The sequence below is a fragment of the Tenebrio molitor genome, chromosome 3 (assembly GCF_963966145.1).
Source record: "Tenebrio molitor chromosome 3, icTenMoli1.1, whole genome shotgun sequence".
In the NCBI taxonomy this organism is placed as follows: domain Eukaryota; kingdom Metazoa; phylum Arthropoda; class Insecta; order Coleoptera; family Tenebrionidae; genus Tenebrio; species Tenebrio molitor.
In genome coordinates this window covers 20,351,178-20,371,816 of record NC_091048.1, presented here as the reverse complement: position 1 = coordinate 20,371,816, position 20,639 = coordinate 20,351,178, and the positions used below count along the sequence as shown (strand labels likewise).

The following is a 20,639-nucleotide window of genomic DNA, read 5'->3' as shown; positions in this document are numbered from 1 at the left end:
TGTCAAATTTTTTGACAAATTGAAAACATCCGCTTTGAATGTTCAATGTTAGAAAAAATAAAACACTTTCATTGCAGTACAAAAAAAGAAAATTCCCTAACAGTAGTTTACTTTTATCATTATCACAGCGACAAATAAGTCATTTGTACCAAGATGAAAAAACACATGTTTGAGTTGGAATAGGCTTAGAATAGCGCAGTTTACAATCACTAGGCAATGGCACTAGGCAAAAGTAACCTGTTTAACGATATAGCTACATTTTAATATCTTAAATCCTCATTTGCCCACAAGTGTCCTGTACATTTTGGGGGGGTCAAATTTGTATCAAAGGGTAAACTGACCGCAGAGTGCTACTGACCAACACCCCGAATTGTGGTTGCTTACTGAATCTCATGAACCACCTTTTCCATAACATTTAAATGAGGTCAATCCATAGTGTAGTATTATTTAGTCCGGACAGTTTGGAGGCCTTCAAAATCTCTGTTTGAAAGAGCACCAAAATTAATAAAAGACGTAAAAGTTAACAACTTAATAGATGCAAAAGTTTTATAGCGCAAAAATGATTTTTATTTAATTTTCTCTGCTTAGTTTACACAAATTGATGTTTTTGTAGTGGCACCATTTCAAGGTAAAGGATTCGAAAATTTGCGACTATAATGATACAATTATTAACCAGAATGTAACTCAGTTCTATGAAGAAATCTCTAAAAAAGATATTTTGAAATTGCACGAATGTAAGTAACATTGTTTTATTAAATAAAAATAAAATTTAGATAAATTCGGGTGCAGCAGGGTTCCTCCTGGCGGTTAAACATTTTGGGGTTTTGTAGCAGGTAGTGAAGAGTAAGGGATTATCGGTGGCGATAAGAATCATCTGGTAATTTTGAATGATATTGCCTTTCCTAACATATAAATTTAAAAACTTCTTGGTAATTATATGGATATCACAGACAGACTTCTTGCAAGTTACATGTGGAAACCAATTTTGGAAAAATGTAAGGAGTTTAACCTTACTTTTGAACCAAAAGAAATAAATGTATTTAAGAAAAATAATTATAATTTAATCCGGCTACCACCTGCCGCATACCTGGCGCGGTAATCCCCGTTAACCTCGGGAGGAACTCGTCTGTTAACAAAAGGTAAAGAAGTGACCGCCGGCAGGAACTCGGATACGTCCAAAATTTCTAATGGCAAATAATCACTTCTCTTAGGTAATACCTGTAATTACTGATTAACAAAAATTTATTGTTACTGGCTGCAGATAATTCTAGCAATGACAAACCTATGAAGAAATGATCTAAAAAACTCACAATCAGAAAGCTTAAATTAAATCTATCGATTTTAGATAAATACCTATATACAAATGAAAGTAAAACAGAGACGATCTACACAAATACAAAAAACTGTGTATTGATATCAGAAGGATGCTTTTCTATGCATTTGGCAATGTGTCGTGGGTGTAATATTACAATTCAGCTAAACTCAAACAGAGGTACCATCAACAAAGAGTTTTCGGTAAATCTAAACGAGTATTATATATCTTAGTCATTATTAAAGAGGTGTTTTAGGGAACCGGGGGATGGAAGAAAGAACAATTTCCTTTGGAAAATTTTGATACATGTTTCAATATTTCAACAACGAGTCAGTTGGAGCATGGCATAGGAGAAACATTTTGGGCTATCGGCGAGGTTATATATTTATCTTCAAATCTAAGTTGTAAAGAGAATAAAAGATACTTACGCATTGCCAATCACACATCAGATTATATTTGTGAAAATGCTGTAAACGAAAAAATAAATATAGCTTCAAGTCTAGCAGACAACAGGAAGAAATATTGTGATCCTTATACAATGTCTTCTAATGATTATTTGTATTTGTTTACAGTTCTTCCAGTAGTTCTTATTACATCTCTAATAGCGTGTTGTTCAATTTGCTTAATAAGGAAAACAAAATTCAAACGTCAATTCAAAAGTGAAGGTATAATTTTGTTTCTACTTATAACACTATTATTAGGCAGTTAATTATAAAATCGTAGACATTCCAAGTAACAAAATTGATAAAATGCAAGAGATAACTCTGTTAAATTTTACGGAAGATCAAAATGAGTACCAAATTATTTATAATGATGGATGGAAAAAAGTTTGCAGAAAAGATTACTTGCAATATGTTAAACTGGCGTTCGAACCCTCTTGCACACATCTCGATATTCAGTTTTCGGTATGTATTTAAATTTGGCTTATGTGCACTATTTACACCGCCATTAAATTTCAGAATATTCCTACTGGTAACCTCAAAGACAACAAGGAAAGTCTGAAGAAAAAGAATATCCTCAAAAATCAAGACCAGAGCATTCTTCCATGTAAGTTTAAACTATTTCGTCGTCATATAATATTTTTTTGTTCGACACTGTCAGAATTTGAGAATTTTTTCCTGTGTGAACGGATTTTGATAAATGTCACAACTTGTCAAAACGAAACGTCAAGCTAATTTTAAAGGTTTAAAGCGATTTGGAGCCTTTAAGGGGCTCGTCTAACAACAAAACGTTGTATTCAACTCGTTCGTGTGTAAATTGGTCCTTTTTTGGCACTCGTGGGCCTTTAAAACGCTCGTTTCACTCGCGTTTTAAACTGGCCCACTCATGGCAAAAAAGGTCCAATTTACACACAAACTCGTTAAATAAACTACTATTACGATTTTAGATGACGTGAATCGTGTGAAATTAAACAATAAGAATGGATGTACTCGTAGGCCTACAGATTACATTAATGCAAGTTATGTTCAAGTAAGTTGTATTAAACGTAAAGAATGTTCTTTCACCTCCACAATTCCAGATTTCCGACAACGAGAAAGAATATATTGTGACTCAAAATCCCTTAGAGAACACTACTGCCGATTTTTGGGACATGATTTGGCAAGAAAATGTGAATCATATCATTATGATTACAAGTCCCAATGAAAAATTTGTTTATTACTGGCCCAAATTAAAAGGCGATCTTGTCTACTTTGATGACATACGAGTTAGTCTGAAAGAAATTTGCAATGATAAGTTTTATATCCATCGAAGACTACAGGTGCAACGCAACGGAAAAAGTAGACAGGTGGATTTTGCACATATTAAAATATCTTGGAAAGTCGTGCCTAATTGTTATTTATGGACCAAAGGCATTATGAGGATGTTCATGTCCTCCGAGGGCGATCAGTTTATAACTTAGTCACACTTTTGAAGTCGCCCGAGGGTATAGGCATCAAGTAATGTCCGTGGTACATATGTATAATATTTTGTTCCATACTGATCCATTATATGTCAGTAATACCTTAGATACGGTAGGTAACCATTATGATAGTCATAACTCCCTTGGGAATTCTACTAGGGAATTATAAATTCTTAATTCCCTTCAATGTAATATCAGAAGAATTCAACAAAAATAAAGCGACAATTCTCGAATTTACTAGTAAAATTGTTTCCCGCATTATTAAAATTGAACAATTTGTCCATTAAAGTGCTGTTAGAGGTATTTTCATATTTGGTGGCGGAAACAAAAGACTGAGAAATGTCACAAACATGTATTGTCAGTGTCAAATTTCTCATAAACGCCGTAAAAAGGAATGTTAAGGTAAATTTAAATTTTCGCTAGATAGATTGAAAAAACAAATTCTAAGGAAACCAATTTTTGTCAGTGCTTCAAAAGGAAAAGTTATTCTCATATAATCGAACGTATTACAAATTATTTCTCTAGTTCGACGATGAATAACTTTCTTATTGCCAATTTGCTGCATTTTTGTCGCAATCACGAACGTCTTTGAGAAATTTGACACTGACAATACAAATTTGTGACATTTCTCAGTCTTTTGTTTCCGCCACCAAATATGAAAATATCTCTATAATCTGTTTCAAAATCAAAGATCCACCAACACTGCATTCTACCTCGAAAATACAACCGACATCGTCGCCAACTTTTGTTTGTTAGTTGTTAGTGTGTTTGCAAGTGTCAGAAAAAAGTGAGGTTATGAAAGAAAACTGTTGACAGTTGTTTCGATCGTAATTCATCGTGTTTTTTTATTCTCATTTTATCATATCACTCAAAAGTTATGATACGGTAGCTACAACCTGTTTGTACATAATAATTATTTTGTGTTACGTAAATAAACTCAACAGTTCAATGTCAAATTTTGGCGGGAGGTTCGGCAAACCCAAAAAATCGTAGAGGGATATGGAGGGAGCACTCTTCAAAAAAGTGGATACGACCGCACTTTTCTGTAGACCTAATAAAAGATCTCCAGATGAGCCGAGCGAAACCGAAGTTAACGCAGATATTTCATCTTTCCAGTGGCGTCCCTTTAACTTTTTTCTGGGGACAATTTTTGTAGGAATTGTAGGAAGACGACCGTAAATATTTAGTTCAAAATAAAAACAGATCAGAGTTATACAACTGAAAAAATACAAAGACAATTCACCAACCGGTTCACGTGTAAAAAAGCAAATCCCAGTAAAATGACGGAACACCGACGCCTATGAAGCATCTGATGCCCAACGACCTTCGTCATGAAATTTCACGAAGTATAATTGTCCGTTTACTCTAAGGTTATATTGGGGCCGTAAAAGTAGTTACCTCCAAATAAGCCGCCCCTTTGTGTGGGTTTCAGAAGCCACGCGCCCTTGCAATAAATCAAATTTTAAAAGCTGTTGGGTGGATGTACAAGGTCCGGTTTAAGGGAGAATGTTTAGTTTTATTATTTTCTGAACCGAAGTATATGGTACCCTGGTTAATTCACTGGTCTCCTTAATAGGATTAGAACACCCCCTTGTGACTAGACCTTCATAGCTTATTTTTCAACATAATCTCTAAAAACGAAAATTATAAATTGGAATTCATATTTCCACAAATTTGCCTCAGTCCCACTCTGAACGAAACAACCAGCCGGGTTTACCTGCTGTTTACAATCACAAAATGTTTTCTATTGTAGACAAATCAAGTTTTACACAATGGGATAATTCGACGGCCCCAATATAACCTTAGAGTAAACGGACAATTATACTGGCGGTCGTTTTAAAAGGCGCCATAAAAGGTCTCCGCACAGGTCTCGCGACGTGCCGCTTCCTTTACATTGCCAGCATAGGCAGTGCTCCCTCCATATCCCTCTACGCAAAAAATGAAACTTATTCTAGGGATTTCTTTTTTTCTGCCAACATAATTCAACAGGTGGTGGATTTTTGATTTTGAAACATATTATAGTACTCACGATTGTGCTTAATAGTATATTATGTTATGAGGAGCAAAAATGAAGTTTTATGTGCTGCGGCTGGAAGATTGGCTGCCGAATGCAGTGAGGCTCCGAATATCATATACTATTTTTTCTTCAAACCTTCATAACAAATTATTTAAGACATGTTAAGAAACCAGGTAGGAATTTCAAATGATTTAGCTAGTTTACTTTACTGCCGCTCATCAGCGGAGATAATAACTTTACGCTTACGGACGCCTCAGCGGAGATAATAACTTTATCTGCCGCTCTCAGCGGAGATAATAACTTTATTTGCCGCTCGTCAGCTCGTTAGATGCCATGACAATGAAGTGACACTTTAGCATTGTCAATGCAGCAGGATAATGTCATAATTTACGGACGTTTGAAGAAAAACATGATTTTGATGTCGCACTTTTTTCGTCTGATATGACATGACATTACATGACAGTTCGCTCAATTTAACCTTAACAATTTTTTTTTGGAGTTACTCGTAATTTTATTAGTATGGAATAAAATATTTTATGAATCGCGTAAATTACAAGGTCAGTAACGACCTCGGGCAACGTTACTTCCCCTCGGGCCCTAAAGGGACCCTCGGGATAGTACTCGTTGCCCTCTGTCGTTATGACGTATGTAATTCCCTTGATGCATAAATAACTATTATGTCTTACTAGTAGTTTTGCATCCTGGAAATAATTATTATTGATGATACAGTTTACCGTTACAGTTTGTCGTTTATTACAAAGTAGTTTATGAATTTGGTATTTAGTGAAGTTCTTAAACTATGAACAAACAAAAGCATTTTTTGTTTAAAACGAAAAGTGTGCAAAAATGAGCGATTAGAAGGAAACTAGTAAAATTCCAGAAGAAATTCTAAAAACAGCTGCGAGAGCAACAGAAAATCTGTTGACGGAGAAGCTAAAGGAATATACGAAGAAGAATATTGCAAGTTGGAGGAGTTCGAGCGTTGCAGAGGGGTACTTGGAAGACAGTAGTTCATTGAAAAACAAAGTAGTGAAATTTCTAGCCGGAGAACCTTCCACATCTACTACCAGATCGTTAAATTTAACTGGAGGAAATCTTAGTGTTACTGCTACTGTTACTGTTAGCAATTCTTAATGCCATAGTTTATAGAAGTTCTTAACATCACATAATACATCGGGTGTTTATTTAAATTTCTCGAAGCAGTTATTTAAATCTAACCCCACTTTTTGCGTTATTTGTGTTTTTACTGAGCAGACTGCCGAGTGGTGCGTTCACAATCGACTCTTCAACGCCACCTTTGAGGAGAAATTTAAATGAACACGCGATATTAGTAAGACATAAAATATCAAATTATATGTTATTTCACTTATTTTCCAAACGCTTTAATAAATTGAATGTTAAAACGTATTTATGGAGATGCATTTCTAGTTGAAATGAAAATTCGTTATTAATCAGTATAAAATTGACTAATATTTATATGTACTTACTAATTTTTAGATAGATCAGCTGCATTATAACTTATGGGAAATAGATAATGATCTAAGTCTAACATCGCGTACATCTAAGGAATTTATGAACCATTTACTGAAAATCCCTCATCATGTAGCCCCAGTTGTAGTTCATAGCAAGTAATTTTTCCGAACAAATTCATTAATGTATAATTATACAAAAAATATTTTGCAGAAACGGAACAGGTCGATGTGGAACCATTGTATTATGTGATGCTGTACTAAGAGCACTTCCTATCACGGATAAAATTGATTTGTACGGATTTACTGTAAAGTTGAGAAATGTTCGAGCAAATATGGTGTCCGACTTGGTGAGAGTTTAGCACAACAAGTTTCACTGTCATGACTATGTTATTTTACAGGAGCAATTTAAACTGGCTCATTTAATAGTAAGAGATATGGTGTCGTAAATATTGCAGATTTGTGTAACAAAAAGATGTATTTTGAATACATTTTGCTTTTAAAGTAAAATTTTTTAGTTAGTAGTGTCCAAGAGAAGTATACGTAAATATAAATGTTGCTTTCTATGATAAGTTAGTTCATTGTATTAATGTTCATATAACTATTCATAACTTTTGTACCTACAACATATTTTTAAGTAGTAAAATTACTTTTTGACTATTAATACATACTTATTATTTAAAAGACCTACAAAATATTGCATATCATAAAATGTACAAGCTTCATTTGTTGTGTTTTAATTGTGTATATACAAACATCATTTATTTCTTTCAGTTTTCCATTTTTTCAGTATTTCGGCTGCTTTCTGCAAGTTCTCGTCTTTTTTAAAAAAACAATATCGGACAAAATTTTCACCCAAATACTTATGTTCTTGGCTAAAAAATGCACTTGGGGGAATTGCACCCAATCCCACATTTTTAATCATCCATTTGGTAAAACGGTAGTCCTTGAATTTGTCTTTCTCGGAACTGAGATCTACTTGAGATTCTAAAGGAGTCCAGTCAGCAATCATAAAGTATCCGCCTTCAGGAATCAATGGTTCCATACCAGCGTCACACAAAATCTTTGCCATGTAGTTTCTTTTAACTATAAGCTCTTTGGATGTTGACTTAAATACACAATTTTTTTGGTTCAAATTAGTCATCGCTTTCTCGAAAGCGATGGCTGCGGCTTCTTGTATGGGTGCGACGCCCGTGTAGATGCAATTCTGGTGGACCATCTGCAGATTGACCATCAGGTTTGCAGGACCATAAGCCCAACCCATTTTCCATCCAGTAACACCGAACGTTTTTCCAATGGAACCAACTGTGATTGTTCTTTCCCACATGCCGGGCAAGGTGGTCATCCTGATGTGTTCATTTGGTTCGTAGACTATCCACTCGTACACTTCATCAACAATGCATAGAACATTCCATTTCTTACACAAATCCGCTACGTGTGCCAGTTCCTCTTTTTTATAAACTTTCCCGAAAGGATTGTGGGGAGTGTTCACGATTATAATTTTTGTTTTAGAATTAAAAAGGCACTCTAACTCTTTCTTGTCCAAAACCCAGTCTGTCGAGGAGTCTTTGTTCGCTCTTCTCAACGGTATGAATCTCGATATACCACCAGCGTACCTCACCATGGGTTCGTAACAATCAAAATACGGTTCAATGATAATGACTTCATCGCCAAAATCTATATGTCCGTTTATTATCGAAAAGAGGGCTTCGTAGCCTCCAATTGTGACGAGGACCTCAGTGTCAGGATTAATTTGACGATCAATTAGTCTAGAATATAATTTAGCAATAGCGGTAACCGTACGCGGATGACCAAATCCTCTTGTATATTGATGAATTAAGTCATTATCACTGTTAGCAACTTCTGCCAATGCGGCGACGACGAGTTTTTGTGAACAATAATCTGGGAATCCGTGTCCTAAATTTAAAGGTTTGTATTTTAAAAACAATTCAAGATACTCCACCCAGATGCTCTGTTCACTTCCTGCGTATCTTGATGGTAATTTGAACTTGTCGTCAATGTCTGATGATGCGTTCGCAAGTGACAAACGAATGTTTCGAGTGCACTGTTTGATAGAATAATTTAGAAACGAACGTAAAAAGTCCTTGAGTAGTAGGTTTCTTACAACCATCCAAGCGATATTTCACAGCAATTTGCAAATAAATACCATTTAGTTTAATTATAATATTTACGTTGATTTACGTGATGAACAGTTGTCATTTAACTGACATTCAACACATGCACATTATACTCGTATTACATTCACTTTTGACTCACATTGTTTTATGTTACAAAAAATCTATAAATGAGAATGATCAGAAATATACAAATCTTTTAAACAACCAGGTACTCGGAGCAGTCAGCAACGATTTTTAGTTTGTGGCTTTTTCCTACATACCTACAGTGGAATGGCTTTTCTACTGCTAATTTCAAAATAACTGCAAGAAATTTTTAATAACACGTTCAAATTTTAAATGCGAGTTTGCGTATTTTCAAGGGCATTAAAAATGACTGGCGTTGGCAGTCGTAGCCGGAGGCACTCGAACTGCGCACAGATTAGGAACAGGTAGTCAGGTTATCAGAAGGGTTGCTTAATCTTCAACTGAACTGCGCTCAGTACTTATGCAGGTACTTTTTTTGTTTGTTTCGTTCGACGTTGCCTCCTGTGGATTTTGCCACAGGATAGCGACAAACAGACGCCAAATGTTGGGATTTTCCCAGTTCTTTGAGGGCCCACCAACGTATCGAAAGTAGGTACTTGTCGGCGGCATCATAATTCATAAACCAAATTGGACAGGCCGCTCTAACAACATTATGAATTTCCAAAAACTATCTATTTCAAATAGTTGTCCATTGAGCAGATAGGAGAACCGAGAAGGGTGATGGCCAATAACAATTTTCAAAAAACTGTTTAGTGGGGGCTGGAAGGAGTGGTAAGAAGGTGAGAAAAAATTATAAATAAGTGAGGTATAAGTAACAAATATAAGTTATTTGTGAATTTTAGTTTTACTAAAAGCGTAAATATGGAAAATTTTGATACTATGTTAAGTCAACGTGGACAGTTGTTGTTAATTTTTGAAAAATACAAGTTTAGAAAATACAGAGTTTTAAAAACAAGTGAAGAAACAGTGTGGCGGTGTACAAACAAAAATTGCATAGCAACAGTTTACACTCTAAATTCAGTTTTTTCTAGAAAAGAAGGTACAGTGGGGAGCACGGAATTTCGCACGCCAATTTGTACGTCATTAAAAAAAAACTATCTAGTCTAAGCTTTATTGTCATTATAATCAATAATGAGGTGGGATACGCATGATATATGTGATCATGACTGATGTTTCACCTAAACTGTCACGAAACTGCCGCCAGTAGGTATCTCATTTTAATAAAATTAAGTCAGTGAAATGTCCAATGTGTGCGAAATTCCGTGCTCGCCACTGTACTCACAATCACAATTTGGAAGAAGAATTATTGGTAAGACAAAAAGTCAGTAACTCCTTAAAGAGACAAGCCCAAGAAGACATTTCTGCCAAACCAGCGAAATTAATTCGGAAAGAATTAAATAATCAAAGAGACGCATTAGAAACTATATCTGTCACCGATTTTCGATACATAAGAAACAATATTAATCGTGCACGATTACAATTAGTGCCAAAATTGCCAAGATCGGCTGAAGAGGTACAAATATTTTTAAATACTGCGAACTTAAAAACAAGTAAGGAAGAACCGTTCTTGTTGTGTAACAATCTATCAGAAAATATCGTTGTGTTTTCTTGTAAAAGCAATATCGAATTTATGTGCCAACAAGACACTCTTTACATGGACGGCACATTCGAATTTTGCACAAAATTCTTTGGGCAACTTTTTACCATACATGCATTGTGCAATGAGGTTTATGTGCCGGTAGTATTTTGTTTATTGAAAAATAAATCAAAAAGTACACATTTAAGACTATTTAATATATTAAAAGAAAAATGTGATTTGATGCATTGTATTCTAAACCCGAAGACTATTGTAATTGATTTCGAAATGGCAATTCATTTAAGCGTCGAAGAAGTTTGGCAAGGAGTTCAAATTATTGGATGCCGATTCCATCTTGCACAATCATGGTACGTATTATTTCATATTTCTTTTTTATTTGTTAAGCAAATAATACATAACTTAAAATGATTTTTTATTACAGGTGGCGTAAAATACAGCAACTGGGACTAGCTTCAGAATATAAAAACGAGCAGTCTCCTATTGGAACCTGGCTAAAACATTTATTCGGACTGACATTTCTTCCACCGGCGGAAGTGGGAGATTGTTTCGCGGAAGATTTCATGTGCGAAAAACCAGAAAATTCGAAACTTGACCAGTTTGCTGATTATTTGGTTGACAATTACATCGACAGTGAGTCTAAATTTCCCCCAGAGATATGGGCGGAAAACAGTTGCAGCATTTTAAGGACGACAAACACATGCGAATCTTTCCATTCTAAATTTAAAAGAGAAAATTCAAGCCCATATCCAAACATACATTCATTTTTAAAAGTATTGTTGGAAATGCAAACCGACACATATGTAAAACTTAATTCTATTAAGCGAAATGAAAAGAAATATATTCGACGGGAAATATTGTTAAAACAGAAGTTTATCCGATCAAAAATTATACAGTTAGATAGGCCTGAAATATCACGTTATAATTTTGTTAAATGTATTTCGTATAAATTTAGTAGTATTGCGAATTTGTAATAGGTAAATATATTACTTTTTATGTTATGTATTATAATATAAACATTTACATTTTGTAAAAATATTGAAATAAATAATTTGATTTGTGAGGGAAAAGGAATTTGAATCAATGGTTACTTCACCATCTCTCTAATCCTTTTGGATACTGAGCGCAGTTCAGGTGTTTGTAAAGGTCAGTCCAGGCAGAAAAAAATTCTTGAGCGCAGTTTGAGTGTCGGATTAAGGATCTAATGGATTTTGTGCGCAGTTCAGTTGCACCCGTCGTGGCCAACAGATATCATTAAATTCCCTATATTTAGTAAAATTTTATTATTACAAACCTAAGTCAACAGGTCCTGGTTCTTTGATTAAAAAACAGACTATATAACTTTTGAGTGAGAGAACAAAAAAACACGACGAATTACGACCTATAGTGAAAATTTTTTAATAAACAATTGTTAATGTCAAAATTAAGTAAAAAACCACTCTGTACCACTCTAGAATGTGATCATATGGACCAGCTGTATAACAATTTGACATCAAATCATAGTTAAGGTTATGTTCACTTCTCTTCCCGTACCTTTCTTCCGCGAATTCATTTTCAAAACAAGTTGAATGAAAAATTAGCAGATATCTTTTTCGAATTTGAAATACATTCTCGCTCGTCAGGGCGCAGGCTCAGTTACATTAAAAAAATGTTGACACAGTGTAACTAACCGTATTATCATGAAAATCACTGTTTGGCTCATACCAACATGACAACGTTTTGACAATTGTTTATTAAAAAAATTCAATTATAAATGACTGTCAAAAGTTTTCTTTCATAACCCCACTTTTTTGTGACGCTTGCAAACACACTAAAAACACAAGTTGGCGACGTTGTCGGTTGTATTTTCGAGGTAGAATGCAGTGTTGGTGGATTTTTGATTTTGAAACAGATTATAATACATATATAATCTGTTTCAAAATCAAAAATCCACCACCTGTTGAATTATGTTGGCAAAAAAAAAAGAAATCCCTAGAATAAGTTTAATTTTTTGGGTTGGCCCAACCTCCCGCCAAAATTTGACATTGAACTGTTGAGTTTATTTACGTAACACAAAATAATTTTTATGTACAAAAAGGTGGTAGCTACCGTATCATAACTTTTGAGTGATATAATAAAATGAGAATAAAAAAACACGATGAATTACGACCCAAACAACTGTCAACAGTTTTCTTTCATAACCCCACTTTTTTCTGACACTTGCAAGCACACTAAAAATAAAAGTTGGCGACGTTGTCGGTTGTATTTTCGAGGTAGAATGCAGTGTTGGTGGATTTTTGATTTTGAAACAGATTATAGTGCATTCACATTTGTTTTAGACCAGAGTAGGCTATGGAAATTTGGCGAGTTGTATGGTAAGACTGGCTGAATGACAATATACATCATGTATAATATTTGAGGTTACACTTTCTTGTCAAAATTCATGACCATGTAGCCAAGCATTATCATTTTCCAATTAACTACATAGTTTCGAGGACTCAATAATGTGTGTATTTAGTGATAAATGTAAATATTGCACAAATTTAAAACTAATTTACCTTAATACTTAATAATAATGTCAAATTTGACACTGGCAGTTCGAACAATTTTGATTTTGTTATTTTGACATAGCCCCGATACCAACATTTAAAAAAACTAAAATAGCCTACTCTGGTCTAAAACAAAAATGAATGTATTATAAATAACATTTAAAAAAAACTATCAGATCTTATAAAAAATTAAGTAAGCTAACAGTGTGTAAAAAATAATTTTGAAATTATAAGTAGAAACACCATTAACGAGAAATAAAGTTTATACCATGTAAATCCCTATGGTTCATTGATAAAAAAAATCGTCGTATAAAATTCAAAAATCAAAAAACCACCAACGTCGCATTTTCCTCGATAATTACTATCGGCAACGCTGTCTAGTGTACAATTTGTTGAGACTTGTAATTTTGAGGTTAAATGTTCATTAAGTGTCTTGTTTTTCTGGGCATGTTTAAATATAAATAATAAGAATCAACAAATAAGTGAAACGTGCTGCTAATAAAACAATCGTGAACGGCATATACAGGGTGACTGACGAAAAACCTTTGATGCTGTATCTTGCTTATTTTTTATCCGATTTGAATAAATGACACATCAAATGAAATAATTTTGAAAACACTTCAATACCAACTAAATAAAAAAAAAAATTCTTGCGTCCAGTTTTTGACACATGAACATTACCTTCTTTTTTTCAAATAGCATTGTACTTTTTTTTTTATTCAGTATTGTAGAGATTTGTCTTCTGATTATAAAAATGTAAAGAACTATACCCATTCATTAAACAAAAGTCAAGAAATTAAAGAGTAAATGTACAAAATTTAAAAATCAAGTGACCAAAATAAACAAGAGAGAAGTTTGTTCTAAATGCTCGAAATGACTAAGTAAGCTCTGAATATTCATTTGTCAAAACAGTTTGATAATCATAATAATAATAATGTTGCTGTGGAAGAAAATTTCCAAAGACGATTTAGCGTTAACGTGGGGTGTGGCATTTTTGGAGATAGAATGGACTAGTGGGTCCCTTTTCTATTGATAGCAGTCTCGGTCAAACAAAATATCATATTATTTATTATCAAACGTAATAAGCAACTTTCTGGATGAGATACTAATAGCAATAGAGTCGTGTTTCATCAGGACGACGCCATACCACATAATACACGCATGAATGTTGTATTTTTAAATCATTTAAATCATTTTGGTGAACGATGAATGGGTCCTCATGGAGCTATTCGATGGCCCGCTAGATCCTCAGATTTGAATCCATTGGATTTCTTTATATTCATTCGAAACATTCGAGACAATGTTTATTTGACCCCACCAGGTACCCAAAAAGAGTTAAGAAAAAGGATAGTGCGAGTATGTCAGAAAAAAACCCGAAATTTTTTACTGAATGCAAAGGTGGGCATTTCTAGAAGGCATCGATAGTGTCTACAACAGCATTGAGTAAATTTTGAGCAACTAGAATAGATTTTGTGATTGAAAAAAGTAAAGTATGGTAGTAGTCGTGAGTGTGCACCGCTCCGTGATTTTACGAGAAAAACAAGATATTCACAAAGAATAAACCAGGGAACTAGTCAGGAAAAGACTAAGATACACCGCAGAACCAAAAACCGTAAGTCGCAAGTCAGAAACAGCCATATAAAGTAGAGCATCGTGAAAAAAGAGCCGACTCGCAGAGAGACAGAAACGGAGGAGGCTGTTATCGCTCCGCGATAAGGAGGCGCTTATCGCTCCGCGGTAAGAAAAGTCTGCAAGAACGAAGATAAACAAAACTAGTAGGCAACACAGAATACAGACGGGTTAAAGTGGAATCGAGTGAACCCATGAATAACAACAAAAGAAACAAACCGGATCACGACTCTTCACCAGAAACAGAACAGAAACTATTCCGAGGAGGTACCCAAGTGGGCAGAACACAGCTAAAACAAGAAAAAACAGAGGACCAAAACATGGAGGAAATCAAGCAAATACTACTAGAGTTGAGCAGAGAAGTGAAGGAAATGAGCAACGACATCAGTCAAAACAACAAAGAAATGAAAAGCCTTAGAGAGAATGTAAGAATCATGCAGGTAAACTGGGAGAAGGAAAAGCTGGACCTGGAAGAAAAGATCACGAAAACAGAAGAAAAGATAGAAAAACTCAAAAAGGACAAGATACGCAACAACTTGATAGTGACAGGAATCAGGGCCGTAGAATGTTTACGGAGGGGGGGCACACTAGTTGGACAGGGGGGCATCGTGATATTTTAAAGTAGGTAGTGTTACTAAATGACTTAAATACTTAATTCTTTTGTATAAGCATATATTTGATTAAATATCTGAATAGAAAGAAAAAATATACATACAAACATAAACATATTTAAAATAATTGTAGACGTCTATTTTTCATCTCATTGAATTTTCTTAAAACTTTTTGGAAATCTACATTGTTTGTTCTATCTTTTTCGAATCCCAGAAAAACAAGGTTTGCCAATCTTTGGTGCGTCATTGATAAACGCTGAGGGCGGTCAATTCTTGTGAGGACAGAAAATGTTGATTCACACAATGCTGTACTGCACCCAAATGTCCGTGCAGTAGCTAATAATTTATATGTATCTTCAAAGGCTGTCTTTTGACGGTAGATCTCTTCAAATGTATTAACACTTGCAATTTTTTGCAGATAAGATTTAACAACTGCGAATTCTTCTTTCGAAGGCAATGTAATCCCAAGGGAAGATAGATGTTGAATGTTGTCAAAATCTAATGCTTCCGCCGCAGAAATGGATTTTAATAATTCTTTGTTGTTACTGAACCGCTTATTCATTTCTATTAAAATTATGTCTAATATCTCATTAAATATTTGTTTTAGTAAAATATTGTCTTCATCAATCTCGTCGTTTAATCCAGTTGTTTCCATAACGACAAAATCTTTCACAGTTGAGCTAGCTGTTTTTTTTCTCTTAGTACGATGTTCTGATTCACTAACTTCAAAATCTCCAGTGGTACTGTACTGCAATGTTTCCTCGTAACAATTCTGATCAGTTCGCAAATTTTGTAGAGATTCTATGACAGCATCTATTAGTTTTGTAGAGTCATTAAGACTAGTTTCGCGTGCTTGCAATTGTCTGTCTGCTGGTTCCAATGTTTTTAATATTGTTCACATGAACACCACACAGAACCGAAATTCACGTTTTCTGATTACATTAAGCAAACCGCTAGCTTCTGCTACATCCTCGCCATTGTATTCTTTACTTGCAGCGACCAATTTTAAAACGTCACAAATGTCTTTATAATTTTTATGAATTATATCGGTCACATGAAGGTGTCCATTCCAACGTTGTTCTAAAAGACGACTCAATGTTTGTCCTTTGTAATTTTTGGCAACACATCCACGTTTGAGGAACATATACAACATGGAACACTGATCAAAAAATTGTTTAACAACAGAAACCTCATGTATCGCTTTTACTACAACTAAATGAAGACGATGATTGCAGCAATGAACATATGGTACAGGCCGGTTTAATTTTTGCTGCATTATTGCTTGTAGTCCACCTCGCTTTCCACTCATCACCGAGGCTCCATCATAACACTGACTGAGTAAATAATCAGTGTTTATGTCACTTTCCTGAAGAATATTTAAAGTTAATTCCGCTAATGAGTGAGCATCTAATTCTTCAGTAGTCTTGATACACAAAGTCGACTCATAAGCTTTGCTTTCTTTTACATAGCGAATCCCGAGGGCGAAATTTTCTCGACCTCTTTTGTCTTTAGTACCATCTGCAAGAATTGTAAACCAAGGTACATCCGCATTTTTTACGTCATCCACAATGCTTTCGCGAACACAGTCGGTCAAAATTTGAATGACATCATTTTGTATTTCTGGTGAAAGATATGTAGCATTCCGTGGACTCCCTTTATAACATTCCATCAATTTTTTATCTTTACGTAACGTAAATTCAAAGAGGTTTTTAAATAAACTTTGTTCTTCATGTTCTTCAATATTGTAGCTTCCTCGCATAGGTAATTCATTTACAGCTAGGAACTGTATAATTTCAGCAATTGATGTTACGTAATATCGATTTCGTTGAAGTACCTCGTCATTTACTAGTGAAGAAATTTCCATACCTTTTGATAACCGGAGTTTTTTTTCATTCCACATTGCCATTGATAAAATGTGTGTATTCGAAGAGTTATGTTTTGGTAATCCCTTTGATTTTTCCAATGCAGTTTTCCAATTTTTAAATCCAGTGCTTGTAAATACATTTTCTTTTGAAGCATGAGGTTGAAATTGACGACAAGCATAACAGTAAATTGCGTCTCTGCGGGGAGAATATTCAACCCAAATAAATTTTTCAAACCACTCTTTATTGAAACTGCGTCCATCTCTGTTTTTTGGGTATAACGGTAATTTTATGTGTATAATATCATCTCCAATTGCTGCAATGTCTGTCGGTGGCAAATTTGTTTCACTTTGGGTATTCGAAGTAGATGATAACGTAGAGGGACCATCTTCTTTTGGAATACTTTTTTTAATTAAAAATTTGTCCATTTTAGTTAATTCAACACATACACAAAACTCCACTTGGAAAAACTTTAGGGGTCTGTTTTTTAGCACTTCTTGATACCTACTAACAAGAGGCAAGAGTAAATGAATATGATATTCACAAGCGAGCTGTTTGTTTCCCAGCAAAGCTCTACATACTTCTTTTGGCTTTTTAGAAATCCGTTACTCGAATTTTATTGCTTTCAAAGCAAAACAGTTAAAAGACACCGGATACCGCAAGAAGCCGGGTCAGTTTTCAAATCGCTTTCTTAAATAAAGTCGAGCGAACTCATGCATTACTCATTTAATTTTTGGATGGATAAAAAATATGTTTTTGAAAGTATGTAGTAGTTATGTCCCAATTTTTCCAGGGGGGGGCAGTTACCGCTTTCAGGGGGGGCTGAGCCCCACCTGGCCCCCCCGTAGCTACGGGCCTGACAGGAATGCGGATGGAGACAGAAGACGAAGAGCTACTGAGAAACACAATGGAAAAAATGATAAACAAAGAGTTGAGCCTAAACGTGAAAGTAAAGAAGGTGTACAAGATAGGGCAAGATAAGTACAACGTGGAAATGAATAAGTGGGATGAAAAATTAATGGTCCTAAAGACAAAAGGAAAAATTAGAGGAAAAGAGATTTACATTGATTCCGCATTAACATTAACGGAAAGAGAGATTCAGAAAACATCAGAGACTTCGCCAAGAAAGAAAGAATTAATGGAGCCACAGTAAGAGTAAAGTATCAGTGAGCGGAAATTGACGGTAGGAGCTGGAAATGGAACAAAAAGGAGCAAAAGCTCATGAAAGTAGGAGAAATTAAGGCTCCAAAAAACTGAGAAGCGATACAAGAGGCACAACAAAGACGACAAGGCAAAAAAAAAGGACGACGCAAACGGAACGTGATGAATAAACTGAACCGACAAACCTGGGCAAACGAGCAAAAAAAAACCGAATAAAAAGGGAAAAATGAATAAGAAAACCATCAGACTGGGCACATGGAACGTAAGAACAATGTTAGCGCCAGGGAAGATGTCTGAAACAGCGAGAGAAATGAGAAGATACAAAATAGAAATACTCGCAATACAGGAAACAAGATGGCCAGGAAAGGGAAAGATAGACAAAATGAACTACACACTATGTTACGCTGGGGAGAAAAAGCAAGGGAAGAACGGAACAGCATTTTTAGTAGGAGGGGGATAAGAAACAAGATAATGCAATATGAAGCGGTGGATGGAAGAATATCGTGGATCAGAATCGAAAACAAGCAAGCAAACATAACAATGATAAACGCATATGCGCCAACAGAGAATAGCAAGCAAGAAGAAAAAACTAAATTTTACGACAAACTGGAAAAAGTACGTGAGAAAGTAAAAAGAAACGACATCTTAATGATAGTGGGGGACTTCAATGCGAAGATAGGGAAGGAGGAACGCAATGAAGGGGTAGCAGGGAAAGAGACAATCCACGATATCACTAACAACAACGGAGCGAAGATTTGCGACCTGGCGGCAGCAACAAACACATTCATTGTTAGCACGCAATACAAACATAAAAGAGAGCACAAGATTACATGGATGATTCCAGGGGGGACAGAGGGAAACCAAATAGACCACATGCTAATCTCCAAAAAGTGGAAAAGAATAATACAAAACGCTAGGACATACAGAGGGGCAAATGTCGACTCAGACCATCTCTTGGTTGTCGCCAAAATGAGGATGAAGGTGGTCAAACAAACAGGAGGCAGTAGGAAAAATAGATGGGATGTAGAGAAGCTAAACCACACGAGACACAACGATGAGTACAAAAAAGAGATGAGAAAAAAATTGGAAACACGAGAAGAAGAAGTAGACATCGAGGAAAAGTGGAAGAACCTGAAAGAAAGCACAATAGACACGGCAGCAACAACGAAGAACAACAAGAAAAAGAAAGGAATGGTTCGATAAGGAGTGCGAAAAAAGAACGGAGGCGAAGAACCAAGCCAGAAACAGATGGTTAAAGACGGGAAACCTAGAAGATTTAGAGAACTACAAAGAAAAAAGAAAAGAGGCGACCAAATACTGCAAACACAAAAAAGAAAGTTGGATTAGGGAGCTTATGCAGGAAGTGGAAGTCAACAATAGGGACAGCAGGAAACTGTATGAACTGATAAAACACGGGAACTCGACGAGTAAAAAGACACAAAGAATAGATAACAAAAGATGGGAAACATATTACACGGAACTTTTTAGGGAAGAAAAAGAAATTACAGGGAGAAAAAAAGAAAAAGCGGAAATGGAAGACAGTAACAACGAGGACGACGCGCCGTCTTACGACAAATACATGGAGATCATCGCACAGCTTAAGACAAAGAAAGCAGCAGGGCCGGACCAAATCAGTAATGAATTAATCAAGCAAGGAGGGCACGAACTGCTAAGCAGAGTTTATAGAATACTAGTGGCGGTATGGCAGAGCGAGACAATGCCAGAAGAATGGAGAACAGGACTACTCATTCCACTACTTAAGAAAGGAGATCCTACACAATGTAGCAACTACAGAGGAATCATGTTACTCAACACAACATATAAAATACTAACATTGGTTATCAGGAAGAGACTGACAGAACACACAGAAACAAAATTAGGGGAGTATCAGAATGGATTCAGAAAAGGCAAATCAACCATAGACGCAATACACGTTATATCACAAATAATAGAGAAAAGCTATGAACACGACATAGAGTTACATATATTATTTATAGACTTCAAACAAGCCTTCAACAACATAAACAGGCGCAGTCTAGTGGAGCAAATGCAACAAATGCAAATACCAGAGAAACTAATCAAGCTAACGAAAATGACGATGGACAACTCAAGAGCAAGAATATCTACAACAGAGGGTGTAACAACAAACAGAAAAAAGAGGTCTCCAACTTAACCAAGATAAGACTAAATAATCTCGAGAAAAAAGACAGACCATATCAAAGAAACAAACCTAGGGAGTTACACGTTTAAAAATGTAGAAAATTTTAAATACCTGGGAGTGAACGTGAACGAAAAAAATGAACGAAGCGCCGAAATCAAAGAGCGAATACAAGCAGCGAATAAGGCTTACTGGAAGTATCAAAGATACCTAAAGGACCATCACATCAGCAGAGC

The 20,639-nt window shown here is 35.3% G+C and overlaps 3 protein-coding genes across 16 annotated transcripts in view; 2 read left to right on the top strand and 1 right to left on the bottom strand.

The window, feature by feature from the left end:
- Positions 1–7,362, top strand: part of LOC138126310 (receptor-type tyrosine-protein phosphatase C-like) — a 45,570-nt gene extending 38,208 nt beyond the window's left edge. For 10 of the 14 annotated variants that reach the window (XM_069042074.1, XM_069042069.1, XM_069042065.1 and 7 more), the window contains 10 exons: positions 614–734; positions 1,346–1,515; positions 1,569–1,977; positions 2,036–2,217; positions 2,272–2,359; positions 2,700–2,782; positions 2,832–3,098; positions 6,727–6,857; positions 6,913–7,048; positions 7,100–7,362. In XM_069042074.1, coding sequence (XP_068898175.1) covers positions 614–734; positions 1,346–1,515; positions 1,569–1,977; positions 2,036–2,217; positions 2,272–2,359; positions 2,700–2,782; positions 2,832–3,098; positions 6,727–6,857; positions 6,913–7,048; positions 7,100–7,147 — 1,635 coding nt within the window. In that variant the 3' untranslated portion in view covers positions 7,148–7,362. Of the gene's footprint in view, positions 1–613; positions 735–792; positions 1,212–1,261; positions 1,516–1,557; positions 1,978–2,035; positions 2,218–2,271; positions 2,360–2,699; positions 2,783–2,831; positions 3,099–5,971; positions 6,637–6,726; positions 6,858–6,912; positions 7,049–7,099 lie in introns of those variants that run through there. The other 4 variants (XM_069042077.1, XM_069042076.1, XM_069042078.1 and 1 more) reach the window with 4 other exon arrangements.
- Positions 7,363–7,416: 54 nt separating this feature from the next.
- On the bottom strand, positions 7,417–8,946 carry LOC138126311 (kynurenine aminotransferase-like). Its single transcript, XM_069042079.1, has one exon. The coding sequence runs from the start codon at positions 8,827–8,829 to the stop codon at positions 7,456–7,458; it is 1,374 nt and encodes a 457-aa protein (XP_068898180.1). The 5' UTR covers positions 8,830–8,946; the 3' UTR covers positions 7,417–7,455.
- A 9,653-nt stretch (positions 8,947–18,599) lies between these two features.
- LOC138126585 (craniofacial development protein 2-like) lies at positions 18,600–19,448 on the top strand. The gene has a single exon (XM_069042378.1). The coding sequence runs from the start codon at positions 18,600–18,602 to the stop codon at positions 19,446–19,448; it is 849 nt and encodes a 282-aa protein (XP_068898479.1).
- Positions 19,449–20,639: the final 1,191 nt, after the last annotated feature.